A 22,720-nucleotide genomic window follows, 5' to 3' on the forward strand; every position below is an offset into this window, starting at 1 on the left:
CTTTTAGTCCAGCTTTGTCCAGGAATTAATAGGATATTTTATATCAACCACTTCTACCTGCTGGTGGTACATGCCATGCAGGGACCCATTGATGGATTCTTATCTTAATAAAGGTTATCTTAATTCAATTCAATTTTATTTATAAAGTGCCAAATCACAACAACAGTCGCCTCAATGCGCTTTACATTGTAAGGTAGACCCTACAATAATACATACAGAGAAAAACCCAACAATCATATGACCCCCTATGATCACGCACTTTGGCGACAGTGGGGAGGAAACATTTTATTTTAACAACAAGAAACATCCAGCAGAACCAGGCACAGGGAGGGGCGGCCATCTGCCAATCAAGTTTAAAGTTTCAAAACTCTAATTTGCAGCAGTCTCCTTAGATTGAAACAGCACCACTGTGAGTCAGTCTGAGCCAGAAAATACTGAAATTTAATAAAAATAATACTTTTATCGATCTGTGTGTTAAATCAACAGATTAAACATGAATAAATTATTCATTCTATTCAATCTAAAAGACTCAAATTAGGCTTAAAACGTTCCTTTTTGATAAAGCATAGAGTTATGGTGCAATAGGTGTAGTCTGCTCAGGGTTTCCCATGATGCACTGAGTATTTCTTCTTTGCTCAACTTTTTTCACTCACTATGTGTTTGCACACAATTCTGTGTTTAATCATTAGTTATTATTAATCTCTTGCTCTCTTCCACAGCATGTCTTTGTCCTGTCTCCCTCCCCTGATGCCATAGAGAAAGAAAAAGATTTATCAAAGGAGCTGTGGGAGAAGATAACTTGAACTTTATAAAACAGGAAAAGGACGTAAAAAGGTATCCAGACAATTGTAGTGTTCAAACTCTAATTAAGAAGTAGAATTATGGTGAAACCAAGCCACGGACAGGTACACCAACAAAAGCTTCAGCCAAAACTACCAGAAAATTGCAAAGAAAAACCCACAAATAACCACGGACATACAGGACTCGCTGAAAAAAAAGAAAAAGAGGGGCACTTGAAGAACAATGGGCTACATGGTCCCCAGATGAAAACCACAACTGCATTAATGCCCCAAAGCAGCCTATTTACAATATGCTAAATAACTCGGAAGCAAGCCTCATTACCGGGATGGATTACTTACATTGGGGATTTGGGGATGTATGAGCTACACAGGCACAGGGAACCTGTCCAAAATTGATTTCAAGATTAATCCAGCATGTTATCAGAAAATACTGGAGGAAAATTTGCACTCCTCAGCCCGCAAGCTGTCAATGGGATGCACATGTACATTCCAACATGACAATAATCCAAAACACAAGACTAAATCCACCTTTAATTTCTTACAGGATAAAAAGTAAATATTCTAGAGTCACCATCCCAGTCTCCTGATTACAATGTCATTGAGCCACTTTTGGGATATCTCAAACATGTAGGTCATGTAAGACAGCCCAAGGATTTACAGGACCTGGAGGCATTTTGCCAAGAAGAATGGACATCTTTACCATCTGCGAAAATAAAATGCATCATCCACAACAACCACAAAATACTTCAAGCAGTCATTGAAGTTAAAGGAGGCAATACACACTATTAAGAACTAGAGTATGTAAACTTTTGATCAGGGTCATTGGGGTAGTTGGGTAGTTTTTTTGACAATGGTGTCACCCAACCACTAACCATTAGTGAAAGAAAAGCTTTTGTATTAGCATCCATATTCTCTAGAGGAGGGGTCGGCAACCCTGGGCACGTGTGCCAGCTAAGGGTTAACTGATGGCACGACAATAGCTGGATTGGCCATCGGGCATACCGGTGGCCAGTCCATTGTTCAGTTGTTTGGTGGGGACTATGGCTTCCACAGAGGCAGCAGGTGGATGACAGAAAGGGGAGGCAGGAGGAGCAGAGACCCGAGGCGGCTGCCGGTCCGAGTATCAGGTGAACTGAACTTCAGGTAAGAAGTTATGACCTGCAGTCTCTCTGGGTCAGATATGAACCAAGTTTAGGTGGAGTTTATTTTCGTTGTGCTGACTTTTCACAGTCAGTTACAATAACTCGTGCTGCGTACTAGCCAGCATGACGGAGTTTCTATACAGCTGGGCAGGTGCTATAATGTTACTGATAGTGAACTTTATTTTATTCATAAGGTTAGTTAGTAGAGTTGCCAAATGTTCCGTAAAAAATGGAATCGTCTCGTATTCAGAGAAAATATTACGCGTTTCATGTTGAGCTGAAAAAGAACAGTTTGTCCCGAACTTCAGCTGGAGTTATTCTGTGTCTTTAAGCTGCACAGCTGCCTCTTCTTCTCTCATTCTCTCCCCTCCCTCTCCTGTTGCTACTTTAATCATGAAACTGATCAATGATCAGCTGATCGGCTTTTCTGTCTTGTTTGTTTATCGCCCACTTTGCGCCAGAAAGAGGAAACCAGCGGATGTCGCGCTAAACAACAGCAGCACGTTTAAGCTTGATCAGCTGTTGTTAGAATTTATTTAATATTAATTTCTAGTATCAGCTGATGTTTGCTGGAGCCACAGCTGTAAAGCTGCTGGTCATGATGTCGGTTTGGATATGTGGTGAGAGGGAAACATGAAGATGAAACCAGGAGATGTCCTTACTGGATCATCAGAGCTGAACAGGTGATGGAGAAACAGGTTTACCTTTTAGGTGACATGAAGGAGTTGAAGTTATGAACTGTTTCTGAGAGACAAATAACACCAGGATCCTTTTCTAAGTAGCTGACAGCTGGTAACTGTGCAGGGGCGGGTCTAGTTCTGCCAGGGGGGCAGGTAGGGCATTAACAGGGAGAGGGGGGCACAAAGAAATACTTTCTTATTTTCATTTAAAACGTCTGTTATTAAATAATTATCTGAAGCTTACAACCAAAGATTTTATCTGATGTAACATGCATAGAAATCATACATAGACCAACAAGACTGTACATCACTGTCACAACAGCGTTTGTTTTCATTCAAAGGGTTCGTGGCTTTTCCTGTAATACCTGGTGGGCCGGTCTCTAGTCAAAATCCCCGGGCCGATGTTTTGTCCCAGTCCAGCCCTCGGCACAACAAGTGTATTAGGTGTATGGACCAATGTTTTCTTTTCTAATCAAATCAAAAAGCTTTAATGAGCAGCTGGGTTTGTCTCGCATTAACTGGCTGGACACAGAGGACATCGAAATGCAGCTGATTGAACTGAAAAGCTCGACTCTGTGGGGGTCAAAGTTTGCAGAACTACGAAAGCAGCTGGAATCCACAGCTGTGCGTGTTCATGGAGCTGCATTTTCATCACTACCTGACAAGGTTAACTGTCTTCAGAACATTGCAGAGGCCTTATTGACAGTATTTGGTTCTACATGTCTGTGTGAGCAGATTTTCTCTCACATGAGTCCTCAGGTAGCCTCTGAATGCTGGACACTCGGAGACCTGTGTCTCTGAGTGGGAGACCAGAGATCACATTAACATGTGTGTCTCTGTATTAACAAACATGCCATATTGGCCCAGTTTGTTTTTCTTATCATTGTTGTGAGGAGGCCATAAACATAAAAAAACATAAAAAGTCTTTTTTTTTTCAAAATAGCTGATAACTATTCACTGATAGCTGCCAACATCTGCCAACAAATATAATTCTATTCTAAGTTTTTCTATATATTGTGTAACTGTTAATATACAGCGTTATTACATCTATTGCTAATGCAATCATATGGCACATTGACTTCTGAGGAAATTTTAGATGGCACTCATCATCAGAAAGGTTGCCGACCCCTGATCTAGAAAATAGGCAAAACTTATGAGCGCAACTGTAAATGTAATGTAAAACTAAAGTTAACCAAATAGTATCACTGAATATTCTCCCACATACCTCCAGTATAGCAGAACTGTTGAAACTGACATCAAGTTGGTCATCTGTTACACTGTCTATCCATGGGTCTGGAGGGGGAAGGATGGATGGGTCAAAGCCCACATCCTCATAGTCATCAGAGGCACAGGCATGGTAGTGGTTCCCTGAGCCCTGGATGCTGACGGTGGAAGCGGTGGCATCGCGGGAATATTGCCGAGGGATGGCACGAGATGACAGCATTTCCATGTCAGTGTCCGGGGAGTTTATAGGTGTGTCTAGTAGGTCTGGCATGTCCAGATCTGCCTGGATGGAATAATGAGTACAGAAATCAGTGGATTTGTGAGCAGTGCAGGTCTGTTATACCTGTTTGCATTTGTTGCTAAATGATGTTCACCCTCATTTAGAGATGAAGTGAAGGGGCCATAAAAAAAAATCAACTGATAGTTCAAACCCGACTTCCTCAGAAACAGATGATGTTTTTTACAAGTGTAATATGTTTAATGAGTATAACGGAGTAGGCCCAAATTTGGTTATTTTTATTAGGTTTTTGGCTTTTTTTACTTTACTTTTGAGGAAATATTCAAATGAAAAGACGATTTCTACTCGATTAAAACTGCAACCAAATACCACCGCAATCTCAAGCCAAAATTGATCTTTTTAAAGCTCAACATTTGTTCTTAAGTAGCTTTGAGCATCAGTAATCAGTGTAGCATCATGTGCTATGTCATAGTTTCAATACCAAAACTGCACCAACCGAATGTCTGTCATGTCAACTAACAGAAAAAAGCACTGATGCCCTCAATAATTAATTATTTTATGACATTTCATCTTAAAAAAACCCAAAACTGCATTTTGGATAAAATTTTAAAGAACGATATCACCATTTGAGTTCGGTGCCTATATTCTTGTTTTACATTTTGTTGCCAGGCTCATCTTCAAGCTGTGATTGATTGATTGTTTGAAGGTTGAGCGCCTTCAAATATTGCACAAATACAAGAAAGCAGTCCTACATATGTGTTTATTATATGCACTGAAGGAAATGTACTGGTCAAAAATTACTCCGAAATTCCTCACAGTGTTTCTGGAGGGCAAGGTAACGCCATCCTGCAAGTATCCAGAAAGTAAGAAATGAAAGAAAGGGTTTTGTTTGGTTATTCCTCGACTACAAGGACTTCGGTAAAAGACTGTTATCCTTTGAATACTAATAGATATAAAAAGGCTCTCAGAGTGGGTAATCCAGCACAAAAAATGTAGCATTCATAAAGCTCCATAATTGGCTGCAAGTGAATACTATGCGAATTAAACTATAAATATATATATTTTGTGATTATAACAGAAATAGTGACAGACAAACAAAAGACATATGTGCCTTTTTTAAATGTAAATATCTCATAAGCTAAGAGGCATCATTGATCTCAAGCAAACTGCCAACTCTTGGACCATGTTCTGGTTCAGTATAGTATTTCTCATGTTTTAAAAAATATGGGTGTTTTGTTAAAATATAGCCAGTGCATTTCTTTTACCTTGCAGCTTTGGTGCAGGCTTTTCTTTAGCACTGCTTTAAACTCAGCGACCAGTGTGTCTCAAGGAAGCTGCAAGCATTATTTTGTATGGGTGCAGTCGGTACCAAAACTTACCTGCACAGCTGCTGTCACACTATTGGAGCGCTGGAACCGACGATACCTGAGCATCAGAGGGGGAAAAAAGAATAAATACTAAAATAAAATTTCTGCCCTCTGCTTTCAGAGAACATATGTCTTCACATACACATCTTTAAAATGTTGTAAGTTTACATTTGCACTAGTCTATTCTTTTTCCATCTAACAATTGCTACTTTTTTGTTTGGAGATTTGAGGTTCCCTGTGACTCTACGATGTCAGAAGAGGTGTAAAAAGAATGCTACCAGAGGTTATAAAAGATTTTCTAAATGCATTAGTGCCATCTGAGCTTAACTGTTCAGTGCTCCAATAAAAGAAATAAAAAAGTTGCAAGTAGCGCAAAATAAGGATGAAGTAGCTGCTTGTAAATTAGATGCATCATAATCTGGGCTGGCTTACAGTTTGACACTGTCAGTTTTGCTAAATCAACAGTCTTTCTCCACCATCATGACAGAAAAAGTTATGCTTTTCCAAACTGTTTAGATACAGCTGAATGTTTGTATCTTGGTCACATCCAACTGGGAGACCCTGAAGCAGATAACACATGCTTAAATGGTCTTAAGGGGTATCAAACTAGCACATTAAATGGCTACAAATACACAACCCATGTCCACTAGTAGATGGGATGTTAGGATGCTGAAAACCTGGATTATGAAGGATTCTTCCAGACTCAAAAGACAGAGGACGAATGAATGAAATAACTTGTGTAAGTACTGCTTCCCTTGCTTGCACTCTCAGAGGAAAAGCACACAGAAAAAAACATGCAGGAGAAAACAAAAGAGAACATTTAAAATAGTCAACTGTTTGAAATGTGCTTCCCAGTAATAGCTTCAAAGAAACGTATAAATGACAAAAGAAGTAGAAAAGAGGGCTATTGTGTTATTGTGTTTAGATACATTAGGCTAAATCCAACAAAAAAAGTCTCACCCTCTGTCATCTTCCACTTGCACACCTACAGAGGTGAACTTGGAGGGGTCCTCTGGATCCGGAACATCCTCTGGTCCGTCAACCTAGAGGAGGCAAAAAGAGCAAAACCAAAAATAATCACAACAATAAGCTTCATAAAAATGAATATGCATTTCTTTATGTAAAGGAGACCCAAGACAGATTACAGATTTATAGCAGATCTAGAATTTTTAGGAAAATAGTAATAGTCATCGTAAAAAAGAGGTGAAACAGACCCCTACTTTGTGTGAAGCTTGTTAAATATTCTCTATCCAGCAGGGTAACATGTGGTTCTTAGCAGAAATGAAAACACAGATAAACAAGCTCCACATAATTTATAAGTAACTGAAGCTCAATATTTCGTTGACCGTGATCTCACGTATACCTGGATGCCTATGGAGAGACATTTTCCCTTCCTGAACGCATCTTTCCTATAATCATCCCGGTGGTCTTCAACTACTTGCCCCCTGCTCAGGATTGAGGGGATGGTGGTGTTGACTGTCATGGTACTATTGTTGACATGCTGACTGGCTGGTCCGTGGACCTATGCAAGAATATTGAGAACACTGTAAATACAATATTCAGTAAGACAATAAAAATACAGTGTATTCTAGCTGAAATTGGAAAATATTTGTGGGTGTTTATTACGACGATGCTTACAGTAAAAACTAAAGCACTAAAGCACTGACCTGAGCATTAGCAGCTTCTATGGCAGCTGTCAAGGCCTTCATGCTGTCAATGCTTTCTGTGGAGTTACTGAGCCCTGATTGGATGGTCATGTCGCCTCTAGGTCCCTCTTCTTCCATGTAGGCATCCTGGTTAGTTTTAGAATACACAGTCATTTTAACACAAGTTATATCACACACCTTCATCCATCCATCCATGAATAAAACCATGAATCAGCTGATGAACATTACCTGATGCTGCTGAAGTGAAGCAGAGTAAAGTTACAGAGGTCTTATTAGAGACACAGCTAAGCATTTTGCAATTTGGTAGAATTTGTAAAAGTTTAAATTTCTTCGGTATTGAACAGCAGAAATTAGGCAGCCAACAGCACCATACACAACAGTAGACTGGTGCTTAATAAGCAGGTGAATAATGCAGAAAATAGAGATTTGAGATGGTCAACTGTTCTTGAAGTACAAGAAGCTGGTGGTGGAAGCGAAACGGCAAAAGTTTTTAAAAGCGCAGTTTTTATATTCTTTTGTGCTGGTCCAGTGAATTTTGGTCAGAGAGTGACAAAACCTGCAAAATCTGTGAGATGTCGCCCTTTAGCACCCGACATGCCCGTGTACACGCCGTTGGGTGAACGGGGTGACTGTGCTCTGTGTTTACATCTTTTTAGTGGAATCCGTTACCTGCTCGCATTTGCTGTTTTAGCTGTTTGGCAGTTGTTGAAATAGTTTTGTAAGCTTTAGCCTGAGATTCTGGCATTTCTGGCAAAATACATTTATATTTAAAAAATTATTCAGGATTTAATGAATTGAAATCGCTTTATTCAAACTAAAATCGATTTGAACCAGGAAAATCCATTTTTTATACCCACCCCCAATCCTGGTGCCACATGCACTTATGGACATCCTTATGTTCGAACATGGTCTTCGTTATGGACAAACTGCACAGAAGACCAGTAATAAAACACCACCAAGATTCAGATTAGTTCTCTCAATCACACCACTCCACATCTCGCTGTTGTTGCCCATGTGAGCGTTGAAGTCTCCCAGTAGCACAAGGGAGTCACCATCAGAGGGGATACTCCCAAGAGCATCCCAATGTACCCACAAAGGCCAAGTCCAGTCTGGAACAGAGTCCAGCCCCTGTCCAGGAAACTAGTTTCAGAGCCCAAGCCATGTGTTAAGCTAAACCTGACTATATCTAGCTGGTATCGCTCAACCTCATGCACTAGCACATGCTCTTTTCCCACCAGTGAGGTGACATTCCATGTACCAATAGCCAGCCTTGATTGTTGGGGATTGGACTGCAGGGCCTCCTTCATTACATGAAGTTCATCGATCATCAAATTTTTTACCTGTTATTGGGGCAGGTTCTTAGTATTTTTGCCTCTGTGCATCACCACAGTGAATTTTAAACAAGACCCTTAGCTTTAACTCAGGGGATTTACCAAAAGTATTGTATTAACAGATTAGAAACTACATTCCCCTATTTTCAGATACCCGAAAATAATTGGACAAGCATGTTCAAGTGAGACCTACTCCCTCATTGGTTTATAACCAATTCAGAAGATAAGAGATCTGGAAATGATTGCACTCAATAGCAATCATTTATGTGCAGGAACTCTCAACATGAGGTTCATGCACATAAAGGAGGCCATCACTAGGTTGAAAAAACAAAATAAACCTATCAGAGAGATACCACAAAGTTTAGGAATGTCTAAATCAGGGATGTCAGATGGTCTGCTGGAACAAGTAATGCACTGCCCAACTCTGTAACCAGGATGACCAGATTAACCAGAAAACATCTAAAAGTGCAGTTCTGTAAAAAATAAAATCTTTAGACAGATGAAACTCATGAACAACTCATTGATTCAGTTCTATTTCTACTGGGTCAATTCACAGCAACAGTCGCCTCAAGTCATAAGCTAAAGAAGATAACATCATCTGTCAACCAGGCAATGTTATGACATGAAGATGTATGTCTGCCAGTGGAACTGGATAAATAGTGTATATTGATGAATTATGTGACTGCTGAGCAGGGGTATAGTCAGATTTAGACTAATGGTACAGAACGGATTGGATGATTTTTCACAGTGGAAATTAATAATGACCCTCAAAGCAAAGAAATAGAATATTCTTCAGTGACAAATCAGTCATCTGATCTCAACCAAAGAGGACAAAACTGAAGGCAGACGAGACCCACAACAAGCAACAACTGAAGGTCACTGCACAAAGGTCTGGCAGAGCATCTCAAGGAAAAAAATACAGTATATGATGATATCCATAGGATCTAGACTTCAGGGAGTCAATGACCTGAAAGGACTTTCATCCAAATATTAAAATGATTTCCTATATTTTAAATTGTGTTGAAAATGATGGACTGCGTATAAAAACAGTTAATGCAGGTTTTTTCTTTTTTTTTTACTAAATTCCAAATTATGGACGAAACTGCACAAGACCTAGTGTGAATGCAAGCACTATTACTCAGGAAACAATGAAAGTACGTATGCTTCCTTTATGTTGCTATGAATGACACCTACATGGTACACATAAGGATGTAACCACACAAAGAGCAGATTAACATGATGGACTAATTCTTTGTGCAGTACCTGTGCAGACTCTGTGCTGCTCTGGGCTGTAATGGAGATGTATGGCTTGGAGGCTGTGGAGCAGGTTGAAGTTCTGGGTGGCACTGGAGGAGGAGTTTTCTTGTAAGTGGTGATGCAAGATGAAACTAAAGGAACAAGAAACAAGAAGAGAAGACGGGAAGATGAGGAGACAGGATATGTTAAAAATTAGTTTGATATACAAACACTGCACCAGAATGACAAGATTTGAGGTAACTATGCCTACAACCAAAAGCTGTATTTTTACATTTGTACCCAGATACAATACCCACAGAAGACCTATAACTGATCACATTTTCAATACCAGAAAACCTACATCATCTTTAAGGACATAATTTTTAAATTTCTTTTATTTATTTAATTCTAAAAATGGATGTGGATATATCAGAACTATGACAAAATATTAAGCCACATTTTCACAAAAGTGAAAGCTATTTTTTATGATGTTGAAAGGTGCAAGTTCAATAATGCAACGAAAAACTATAATCCTATATACTCGGAAGTAAAAATTAAAAGAAAAATGAAAGAACAAAGCCGGTGTAAAGTAAGGGTACCATTTATGTGTAGCCAACTGAGAGTGGCTGGGGTAGATGAATATTAAACCTAAGGACATGTTGTGGACTTGTGGACAGGAACATGTGTCCTTATAACTGTGTGAAACAGATTTGTTTAAGTGATGCATAAATAAACCTCTGCTTTATTACACGTTCCACACAATGGATTTAATGTCACAGGTTCAATGCTGGGTGACAAAACAACACAACAAAGTTTTCATGAAAACTTTTTGTGACAGTTTTGCAAGGGTACTGATCTAGAGCTATCAGTTTAGTTTTTGATAAACTATAAATAGTGTGCAGGGAGATATGCATTGTGAATAGACCTCCAAAATATGTAACTGACCAATAATTATGTAATCACAAGGGATAATTAAATGACCAGTCATCTTAAGTTAGTTTATGTAAGAACAACGTTTCCTTAAAAACATGCAGTGGTAGATATTTATGCTTGACACACACTAGGGGAGCAGTTAGGGTGGGGGCACAACAGTCTAATCCCCAGCTACTGAAACTAGGTTTTAGAACATAGAACACCATTTCATACTGTGTTATACCTATTCTAGTTATAACTGAGAAAATATTGCCTTAGTATATTTAGCCAGAATTATCAGACTCTTCCATCACAATAGATGGTAAATGGACTGGTTCTTATATAGGAATTTTCTACTCTATTTGAGCAATCGAAGGGCTTTACACAACTTGCCTCTTTTTTTCTATGCAAGTGCTTTCTACCTAACATTTGCATGGATTCATACTCCAATGGATGCATCAGTGAGCAACTTGGGGTTAGTATCATGCCCAAGGCTATTTGGCATGCAAACTGGATTGTCTGTAGAAGACGATCAAATCAACTTCCGGTTAGTAGGTGACTTGCTCTACCACCTGAGCTACAGCCACCCCAATAAGATCTCACACTTGTAAGTTGGTGGAATAGGTCTTGGAAATAAAAATATAATGATAAAATACAATCAGCCGTAAGTTTAACCAATAGAACAAATAAGAAAATATCATGTATAAAATGATTCTTACTCTTACTGATAGTCTGACCATGGAGGCTAGGTATGTGTGCCTGTATGTGTGTGGGTGTGTGTTGTAGTGGCAGATTTCCATACTCTATGCATTGATCACATGTTTGAACAATATCACTTCAGTAATAGTAAAATCTCTTTGTCTCAAAGTTATAGATATGTAGGATGTTATCACAAGTGGGCCTTGTGCTGATTACACCTTCACAGTGGGGCCATTGTATGTAGGTTAGAGACATCCAGGTGCCACATGTAAGGGAGGTGACGGGTGGTTGTAAATTTCCCTTTTGGAGGAAGGGTTTGAGGATGAGCTGAACTGGGAGGTATAGAGCTACGTGATGTGCTGTGGAATTTCCTTTGTCTGAGTTTGGTCAGGTCGTATATAAGAGTTCAGGGCGGTGCCCATCTTTAGAAACCTTTTGGTGTGTTACCTGAGTGTTTTCTCATGTTCATGTGAAAATAAGGTAATGATACATGCAACTGAAGTAAGATTGCATAAACTGAATAAAACAGAAGGATATACACATGTGACTGAAAGTTCAAATGTGATGGAATTACTGAAAAGTCATGCTAAGAATAACATGGAAAAGAAGATGTTATACAGTCATTTTAAAGTTTGTTTTAAATTGTGTATGTAGAAAAGTCAGAAAGAAAGAGGATGATAAGTCGTGATATCTTCTGATGTCATCTCAGAAGATGTTACGTCCAGAGAGAGAGGAGAAAAGATGACCTGGTACAAAAGTGTTGTGCAGAAGAAATAAGCTGCTCTTCCCTTAAGTGAAAATACATTGATGTTGTTTTTTTTTTTTTTGCACTAATAAAGTTGTGGAGTTGTAAAGTATTTTGTCTAGTGTCAATTATATCATCAGTTATATCATTATCGCAAATTTTCAAATGTATATCGTGACAAATATTTTTGGTCATATCGCCCTGCTCTAACTGTGACTACTGGAACAAGAAGGCATAGGTGGGCAAGAGATAAAATCAGGGCACTGTCGGAATGTCACTACACAAGTAACACCAGCGGAAGGGGTTACATGAAGAGGACAGGGGACCTGTGGAATCTTTGATACACAATATCATGTCTGACGACGAAACAACTACTAGCTCAGTGTTCCAAAATTCAGAAGAAGGGACTGCTATCACAGCTGGAGATCGACAAGGTACAAAACAAATACTATGGCAAAGGGGAGGTAGGATGGGGGGGGAGGGGGGGGGTATCATCACCCCCACCCGAGATTGGGTACCAAAGCGACAAGTACGATGGAAGAAGGAGAATTGAGTGTGAGAGAAACTGACCTGAAAGAGAGGATGATTGCAAAGATGGCAATATGGAGCAGGTTACCAAGACTATGTGAAGTACTCTCTGAAGGTCTACTAGAATGTGTGAATGCAGCACTATGGACAATCCCTACTGTGACCATCACCAAAACCAATCAGCTGATCTATACCACGGCAGCAGTGATCAGTGAGATGCTTGGCTACAAGATAAACCGCCACAAGGAGCAGTACCCTCCATGGAGAAGGAGACTAGAGTACACCACAGCAACCTCCCTAAACAGAAATTATCACAGTGGCAGACATCCAAGAAAGGGTCTCCAGTTTGAGTTGGACAGCACCAGGCCCTGATTCACACCTGCTGGTAAAAGAAGCTGACTGCACTCCATGAGCATCTGACAGCACAAAAGAACCAGCTTTTAATCAACAAGAGACACCCAGAATGTCTGACTGAAGGCCAGACAGTCCTGTTCCCCAAGGATCCCCAGAAGGGACTGGTCCAATCCAAAAACTGCCCAATAACCTGCCTCAGGACTGCATGGAAGCTCCTGTCAGGCATCATAGCGGCCAACCACTGCCACTGCCTGGATTGACTACAGGAAGGCCTATGACTCGTGTGGGGCACACCTGGATCCTGGAATGCCTAGAACTGTACAAGATCAACAGGACCCTAAGAGCCTTTATCAGGAATACAATGGGGATGTGGCGTACAACACTTGAAACCAACGTCAAGTCCATAGCACAAGTCACCATTAAGTGCGGGATCGACCAAGGAGATGCTCTGTCTCCACTGCTGTTCTGCATAAGCCTGAACCCTCTCAGTGACATCATTACAAAGACTGACTATGGATACTGACTACGCAATGGAGCAGTTTTCAGCCACCTCCTGTACATGGATGACATCAAGCTGTATGCCAAGAGTGATTGAGACATTGATTCACTGATCCACACTACCAGCATATCCCAGACATTGGAATATCATTCAGACTGGAGAATTATTTTGAGCAAAAAGTTTAATTTGAGTGAAAAAAATTTATTGAGGTGTGCAAGAAATGTATTTCACTGTTTGCTATTATCCATATACACACACAATAACATGTTGCTCAGTTGTTGGCATTTGCTCTTGCTCAGATCGTAGGCTTCTGTTCTGCTTGTGATCCATGTGTTCTGTGCCGTTTGTTCTGTTCTTGGTTTAGTTGATAGGTTTGTTTATTTCTTTTGTATTTTCATTCGGTTCCTTCTAATTTGTCTTCTCACTGAGTCTTGACGTCTGTTTGTGTCAAGCATGTGTGTCTTAATCTCGATTTCAATGTTAGTTATTTCCTGTCTTATATCTCTTGTCCTGTGTGCTTTGGGTTTAGTTCCATTTTCCCCAGTTTCATTATCTGTGATAGTTTCAGCTGTGTTCGTGCCTGTTGCCTATTCCCTGATTATCCTGTGTGTGTATAAATTTTCTTCATTTTTTATTGCTTTTTGTTGTGTTCTCCCTCTTGCTGTGTGCCCTTTGGGTTTTTTGATGACCAGATGAAGCCTCGTAAAACCTTGAAATTTTCTATGACTCCCACCCTGTCACTCATCAAAACCTTTTGTCATTTCAACTATTTGTAACAGCTGCTTTGTTGCGTTGCAATAGTGTCAAGCATGGAAACAATCACTGCCAAGAATAGAGTTAAAAACGCCTTCATTTCATTTTGTGTGGTTCATTCATTGATTTAATCTGTTTTTGATTTCATTTAATTTGGAATAGTTTCAAAATGTCAGAAATTTGCCTTGGTTAAATTGGCAACTCTATTGACATATTTTTTTCAGATAGTCTCAGATGCTTCATACTGTTAGTCCACAGCATGCTAATCAGGTTTATGTCAGAATAAATTTTAACAGCACCAATATACTGGTCTCAGCTGGAGTGCTGTGAGCATGAGCAACAACCTTAAAATAGCAACTTTAATAACAGTGGTCAGGATTATAGCAATACGACTGTCCTCAGTCTGTGTTCTCTTTGAAATTATTGGAAAAGCTTAAAGTATGACCAAGTTAAGTTGTTGCCTTTCTCTGGTTAGTTCTTCATGTTGATCAGTCATTAACTGAAGGCAAAATCTTGAGATTATGCCTTGTAGTTTATAGGTAGTATAAGGAATGTAGTCCTTTTATACATCCTTGTATGTTACTGACAAAATAACCTTAACATTTCCCGTTGGAGACTGGTAGATTGGATGGAAAATGCAGCCAATTTAAAGGAACAAGTTTAACTGTGAAGACATTTTATTTATAATTTAAAAAAATTTAAAATCCTCCAAAATGTCAAATCTTCAACTACATGTTCACATGGTAAAAGTTCTCATGGTCACTGAATTGAAATGAAACCCTTATCACTATCTTCTGCACTTCACTACAGTCGACAATATTTGCTCTTAGAAATCTGTGGTCGATCTTGAAAAATACATCTGTTATCTCAGTAAGAATTTAACCTGGATATATAAAGCACATAGAAATTGTGCAAAAATAATATTTAACAATAATATTTGATCCTTGGATCAAAAGGAGGGAATTCTGCAACACTAAGTCAAAGAACTGGCTAATGAAGGACATAATACACATAGATGATGACCTGTGGGTCTGGATATATTGGTCTTGGGCTCAGAAAACAACACTAGCCTACTATTTGTGTACTTAATTCTCTGCCTTAAGACTTACAACTTTGCTGCAAGCATTCAGGAAAAAAAATAAGAAAATTTGAACTTTTGACCTCAATTTAGGGGATCCAGTTGGCTCTGTTAGCCACTTAAGCCCCACGCCCCGGTACCAGGGGCAAAAAGGAGGAGATCAAGTTTAATCGGTTATAATGTGGGGTGAGAAATTTAAGTCCCACGTGTGGTATCCACAGAGACCTCTGAATCTCAGCCAAAATCTCATATAAACTATTTCTACAACCACCAAACACAACGAAAACAAGCCATGATTAAACGAGCAGTTGCGTAAATGCGCACAAGTCCGCTAAACAAACAAAACCAAACAAGAAATTCTTCAAACTTCATGTAACCGGCTAAAGAAAGGCTAGTTATCATGCAGAGCTATTACTGACTCCAAACACCAAGTTTCATCATGCTCTGACCAAAGTTCAGTGAATGAGCCACAACCACAAAAACACATAGCTGCGCAAATGCGCTAAGACAGAAATTGGCTTACCGTACCGATTTTCTGCATTATTTTCGCCGGTAGTCACATGATTATCAGCAGCAATACGCTAAACACAACAGGAAAGCCACAATTTCGGTGACTTGTAAACATAAGTACAAACCAATGTTCCAAGCCTGAAGCCAAAAAGACCCTGGAACTTTTTTACTGTAAAAGATGGACTGGTTCACAGCTGTTTGGTCCAGTATAATTCGTACCTATCTTCCTTTTATCCATGTTACTTAGGTGTAAAAACAAAAAAGAACAAAAAACAAACAAACAAAATACTGATAGATAGCACAGTGGTAAGACTACAAGCCTTTTGGGTGGGTCGTGGGTTCAACTCCCAGCTAGCGTCTGCATCCAGTAAGGGTCCCTAGGCCAGATCTTCCATGCTCACCAAACCTACCTTGGACATGAGTGAGAGACAGAAAAATGAAACCATACTCGCTTGGATTAACAAGGTAACAAGGTCCACGTCACGTGTTGAGGAACCAACACGAGTATATATAAGGAGGACATTATGTGCTGCAAGTGGGTAAGTTATGTACATTATATAAATAGAAATAGAACAAAATAAAACAATCTGGAAATTTACAGCTTGTGTACATTGCGTGAGGAGGGTGTTAAAGTGTCTTGTGCTATAGCGAGGCCAGAAGGATTCAGGATGATATGAGAATGTGGTAATGAGTCCTGTCTCAGTCACTTAAGGATGATGGGGGGGCTGATTGAACACACGAATGGCCTGAGGATAAAAACTCCTCTTAAGCCTCTCTGTTCTTGTTTGGATGGTGTCGAACCTTCTGCCTGATTTCAGAAGCTGGAACAGTTCGTTGCTGGGATGGGACGGGTCCTTCAAAATCTGTATCCTTGACACAGCTATTTCCATACCAGGATGTGATGTTCTGTGTGAGGATGCTCTCCACAGCGCCTGTATAGAAAGTCCTGAGGATCACTGGAGAGACTCTGAACTTCCTCAGTTGTCGTAGGTGGTACAGGTGCTGCCTAGCTTTTTTTGTCTGGACCTGAATGTGGGCAGACCATGTCAGATCTGAGATGTGGACACTGAGATACTTGAAGGACTGCACACTCCACTGGAGCTCCATTAATTACAATGGGCTTGTAGTCTCTGTGCTGACTACTTCTGAAGTCCACCACCAGCTCCTTGGTCTTCCCGACGTTCAGCTGGAGGTAGTTGTCCCGGCACCACGATGCCGGATTCTTCACTTCATCCATGTAGGCCACCTCATTGTTGTTGGAGATGGTGCCCAACACCAATGTGTCGTCAGCAAATTTCACAATGGTTTTGGAGTTGTGGGTGGCCACACAGTCTGAAGTGTAGAGGGAATAGAGCATTGGGGAGAGGACACACCCCTGTGGCGCTCCCGTGCTGATGGTGATGCTGTTGGAGAAGCACCTGCCCACCCTCACCACCTGAGTTCTGCCAGTGAGAAAGTCCAACACCCATGCACACAGACGGCTGTTAAGTCCCAGATCCCTCAGCTTTGTGAACAGTCTACCAGGCACTATTGTGTTGAGCTGTAATCAACAAACAGCATTCTCACATAGTTACCCTGTTTCTTGTCCACGTGGCTGAGGGTGGTGTGCAGGACGTGGGCGATGGCGTCCTCCATGGATCTGTTGGGTCAGTAGGCGAACTGGAAGGGATCTGTGGTGTCTGGGATGAAAGAGGAGATGGTTTTCTTCAACAGCCTCTCGAACACCTTCATAACCACCGAGGTCAGTGCAACTGGCCGGTAGTCATTCAGGCATGAGGGCTTGTTGTTCTTGGGGACAGGGATGATAGTAGATCTCTTGAAGCATGTGGGGACCACAGACTTAGCCAGGTACTCGTTGACAATCGAAGTGAACACACCTGCTAGCTGGTTAGCACAGCACCGCAGCAGACAGTGATGCCGTCTGGCCCAGCCGCTTTCCTTGTGCTCACTCTCATGAGCGCTGCTCGAACGTCATGCTCTGCAATGCTGATCGCCGGTCCCTCTCTGATGACATCACTGACCTCAGTTGTCAGGCAGTCATTAGAATTAGCCGCCTGGCTAACCTCGAAATGGGCTGAGAAGTGGGCTACTAGAACAAGAAGGCATACGTGGGCAAGAGATGAATATAGGGTGCTGCTGGAATGCTACTACGCAAGTAACCCCAGTGGAAGGGGTTACATGACTAGGATAAGGGACCAATGGAATCTTCGATACCCAGCATCCAGATTGAAGTAGTAGCTCAGTGTTCCAACATTCAGAAAAAAGAACTGCTCTCACTAGAGATTGACGAGGTACAGCACATATGCTATGGTGAGCCAGGACTGCAGGTCAGGGGGGACTCGTCACCATCGTCCCCACCCAAGATTGGGTACCAAGCCCCAAGTGCAATGGAAGAATGATCGTTGAGTGCGAGAGGAACTGACCTGAAAGATAGGATCATGGCAAAGCTTGGAAAGGCCAAAGAGAAAGACAGCTGTAGTGATAGACAAAGTGACTTTTCCAGATTACTTACAACCTCCTCTTTCTGCATAAAAACAGTGTTGGAAAAAACATAGATACCATACCCCCGTAAGCATCAGTAAAGCAGTATTACACTGCAAAAATGGCGTAAAAAAGGTAATTAACAATGGAAGAAAGACAAACCATCATACAGTCCCGATCAAAAGTTTAAGACCACTAGAAAAATGGCAAAAAATCATATTTTGCATGGTTGGATCTTAAAAAGGTTCCAAGTAGAGCTTCAACATGCAACAAGAAGAAATGGGAGTGAGACAAAACATTTTTTGAGCCTGCAATTTATTGAAAACAACGCTTAAACTGAAACAGGCTATTTTGACAAAATGTTTTGTCTCACTCCTATTTCTTCTTGTTGCATGTTGAAGCTCGACTTGCAACTTCGAGCTGCAGGTTTGACAAAACAAGTTCCAGCAAGAAAGCCATTGGTAAGATGTCACAATAAGACAAAGAGGCTTGTCTGGGCCATGAAACACTGCTATTGGACTACTGAAGACTGGAAGAAGGTATTATGGACTGATGAATCAAAGTTTAAAATCTTCGGTTCATCATGCAGGATCTTTGTACACCGTCGAGTAGGCGAAAGGAAGGTTTCACACTGTATGGCATCAATTGTCAAACATGGAGGAAGAAGTGTTATGGTGTGGGGCTGTTTTACTGGATCCAGTGTTGGTGACTTGTACAGAGTGAGAGGCACCCTGAACCAAAACAGCTACCACAGCATTCTGCAACACCATACAGTATCCTCTGGTGTGCACCAGTTGGTCAGGGGTTCAACTTACACCAAGATAATGACCCAAAACACAAGTCCAAGCTATGCCAGAACAACCTCAGGAAAAAAGAACAAGATGGTAAGCTTGAAAACATAGAATGGCCAGCACAGTCTCTAGTAAGGCTGGGTTTAAAAAATCGATTTCTGGATTTTAGTCGCCAAACAGCTAAAACAGGAAATGAGGGCAGATAAACGGATTCCACACAAAGAAGTACACACAAAGCACGGATCCCCCCGTTTACCTGATGGCATGTACATGGACACACCATTGGGTGCTGAAAGCCAACACCTCACAGATTCTGAAGCTGCAGGTTTCATTGAAGATTGAGCCCCTCCCAAATGACCAAGCTCCTGATTCTCTTTCTAAGGTTGAATCCAGATACAAGAAGCAGAAGAAATTAGTTTCTACTACTTGTATGTGTAGTCCTATTTGTTTGATCACTACAATCATGGAACATGTAAATTTACAGAAAGAAAAGCCTCCCTCCTCTTCCCTGACTTTGTTGGGTCAGCTTTTCAGAGCAGTGAGCCTGTCTCCGCTCTTCCACTTCTGTTTGGATAAAGCGTATTTCAGCACAGATTTTTCGGGTTGCTTTTAGATGGGGTCAGGGCACTTCATCAGATGGTTTTCAATGTATCAGCAGAATGCTAAACGTTCACTGATGTTTGTTTTTAGAAGCATACTCTCATTCTTTCTATTCATTCACTTGTTCTTTTTATTTATTAAGCTAGTACTGTCATACACTCATTCATTTTATTTCTTTTTATTTATTAAGTTACTTGTGTTGTACGTAGTGCCAACGTAGGACAGTTTTCCTATTTCATTGCACTATTGTACTAGGTGTGACTGTGCAATGACAATAAAGAGTTATCTCTCTTATTTCTTATCTTTAGCCTCTTGCTGTTAGAAGCCAGTTCTTTTGGTTGATCCATGACTTCGGATAATCTGGATTTCTTTCTTCTACATGTTTAGGAATACAACAAACAACATTGAATATAAAAAAGAAAATGTAGATTAGGGCTAGTAGGGGATAAAATACGTGGATATTTATTTCTCCTCTGCACTTCAAAATATACATAGTGAATGTTGTATTGACAGATCTGGTGTTTTGCGAGGTATTAAAATCTACAGTAGTATACAATGCAATCAATACAATGCAATGCAATCAAATTAAAGGATACCCTAAACAAAATCCTATCTCTGGTACTGGAAATGGGTTATAAAAGCTCTTTTATAGCTAAGAGCAAAACAAAGCAAAAACATTTGTAACAAAATTTTCTTTTACTAGTACAAAACATCAATTTAGCCATCCTTTTTATTAACCACTTCTAATATAATCTTAGAAATATGTTATTTAACCAGATGTTTACTTTGGATAGTGTTATTTTGCCCTCCAATAACACTGTGAGGAATCTTAATTTTTGACCAGGATACGTTGTAAGTGTCACAGAGATGGCTTATGTATAAAGAAGTTTAATAGATAGTTCCAGCAGTTAAAATGTTCTTGTTTGTACATTTCTGTGGACAATATTGTAAAGGTGCGTCTTCTTGTACAAGAGACATGTTTATCTTGTCACAAAGAACAAGTTTTTGTTACACCGCTATTATCGCGAGGTTTGGGGTGTGATAATATAGGCTGTGAGCCCACGTTTAATAATCATGCTAAGGAGTTCAGCGAGCTATCTGCAAAAGCCTGGTTAGTCTACCAGCTGTTCAAGGTAGTTGATATAATTGTATTGTAATACTGTGAAAATTTGTAATGTATGGTGTTCTAATTATCCTGTGCATTCTAATTGAAAACATAAAAATGTTTTCAATTAGAATGCACAGGACTGTAAAGTTATTGTTCCAGGACCTCTGAAGTGGCAGGCGGCCACGAGGTAATTTTTTTTTTGTTGTTAAAACACAAGAGTTACTTTTGATAGACTGAAGTGCTTAAAGCCTTTGTGTTTTATGTTTGTAGTTTTCACGGCGTTCAATAAATGCAGCGAAGCACCCGTCTTGAAGAAGCCGTGCCTGTGTTGTCATTTCGGAGTTACATATGTCCTTCAATGTGCATATTAAACAAATATGTAGGACCGCTTTCTTCCATTTGCACAATATCTCTAAAATATGAAACATCCTGTCTCAGAGTGACGCTGAAAAACTAGTTCATGCATTTATTTCTTCTAGGCTGGACTGCGCTTGAAATTCATTGTTATCAAGAAGTCCTAAAACCTCCCGTTCCCATGTTTCATTCCATGTCTCCACTTTCTGTGTTGTGCGTTCATGTATGTTCTCCCCAGCCCGTCATGTCTCTCTCTCTCTCGCCCATGGGTTGAGTGTAATAGTCTGTCATGTCACACGTGTGTCTCTCGCCCCTCTGTGTCTTGTATCCATGTTTGTATCTCTCTGTGTTCAGTGTGTTCAGTTTTGCTTCCTCCTGGGTCATTATGTTTATTCACCCCAGCTCTGTTCTCCGTGTGTTCCCTCTTTCCTTGTCACCCTTGTGTGTATTTATGGTGTGAGTTGTCATTTGTTCTTCGTCAGCTTGTCTGTTAACATCTGTTAACGTAGCTCTGTTTCCATGGTTCTTCTACATACTCCACGTTTCAGTTGTTATACATTTAGTTTTCCTACTTCAGGTTTTTCAAGAGAGCGCAGTTGCAGTATTGGTAGTGATGGCCAAATGAAGCTTTCTGAAGCATTGAAGCTTGTATTGAAAAACGGTTCATTACATAAAGCTTTCAACACAGTACTTTTTGGGGACATCTGATGGCCAAAAATATGAAGAGCAGCTTAAATCTACAACTTAAAATAAACTGCTTCATTATAATTGCCCACTTTATAGAGCTGAATTATTTACAACTCATGTTTGATATCATGTCACAGTTCTGTCTGATATCAGGCTGATATGGTGCTTTTAACATGTATTATGTGTGTGTGTGTTGCACAAATCCTGCCAATGATTCACTTCCTTATAAACTTCCTTATACATTTACTTCCTTATAAACCATTAAATCAGGTACTGAAGCAGTGACGTGCCGAATGAAAATTTGGACGTCACTGGTCACGTGACTCTGATCAGACAAACCAAGCCTCGACACAGTGTTTCTGAAGCAGCTTCAAATGTGCCATCACTAGCTATTGGGCACATGATCCAGAGCATGGAGGGTAAGCTAACAAGTAGCAAGAGGCACCTTGCAAACTGACTTGACAGTGGACGTCTAGGCATGGTTTAAGTTGTATGCGTCACTTACTATGAGTACACATTAATTCCTGCCTGGAAAGGACAGTCTTGAACCTTTTGTCATTTAGGGAATCAGCTTGTGTAGAAGTGGAGTGTTTATTAATCTGTTCACTATGTGGCTAGTTCATGCTGCTAAGGCTAGCTGTTATGTCAAAGTCAAAGTCAAAGTCAACTTTATTTGTCAATTCTGCCACATGTACAGGACATACAGAGAATAGAAATTTCGTTACTCTCAAACCCTAGATGAAATAGCAACATTTAAATATAAGAGAGTGATAAGAGAGTGATTAAAAAATGCAAATAAAATAATTAAAAAGTAAAAATTTAAATAAATACAATACAAATTAACAAGAAAGCTATACAATATACAATATTCAGGTAAGGGTAAATGACATTGAGTGTAAACCAGGCAGAGTAGTGCAAATAGGCAAATAGTGCAAA

General features: G+C 40.1%; 1 protein-coding gene across 6 annotated transcripts in view; it reads right to left on the reverse strand.

Annotated features, from left to right (window-relative positions):
* LOC102289180 (disks large-associated protein 1) overlaps positions 1-22,720 on the reverse strand; it is a 168,299-nt gene that overhangs the window by 15,210 nt on the left and 130,369 nt on the right. For all 6 annotated transcript variants that reach the window (XM_042214560.1, XM_042214559.1, XM_042214561.1 and 3 more), the window contains 6 exons: positions 9,713-9,837; positions 7,119-7,244; positions 6,815-6,973; positions 6,412-6,494; positions 5,464-5,509; positions 3,848-4,129 (listed from right to left, as the gene is read on the reverse strand). In XM_042214560.1, the coding sequence (XP_042070494.1) occupies positions 3,848-4,129; positions 5,464-5,509; positions 6,412-6,494; positions 6,815-6,973; positions 7,119-7,244; positions 9,713-9,837 (821 nt within the window). The remainder of the gene's footprint in view (positions 1-3,847; positions 4,130-5,463; positions 5,510-6,411; positions 6,495-6,814; positions 6,974-7,118; positions 7,245-9,712; positions 9,838-22,720) is intronic.

The sequence above is a fragment of the Haplochromis burtoni genome, unplaced genomic scaffold (genome assembly GCF_018398535.1).
Source record: "Haplochromis burtoni strain Fernald_Lab_line unplaced genomic scaffold, NCSU_Asbu1 Contig_587, whole genome shotgun sequence".
Classification (NCBI taxonomy): domain Eukaryota; kingdom Metazoa; phylum Chordata; class Actinopteri; order Cichliformes; family Cichlidae; genus Haplochromis; species Haplochromis burtoni.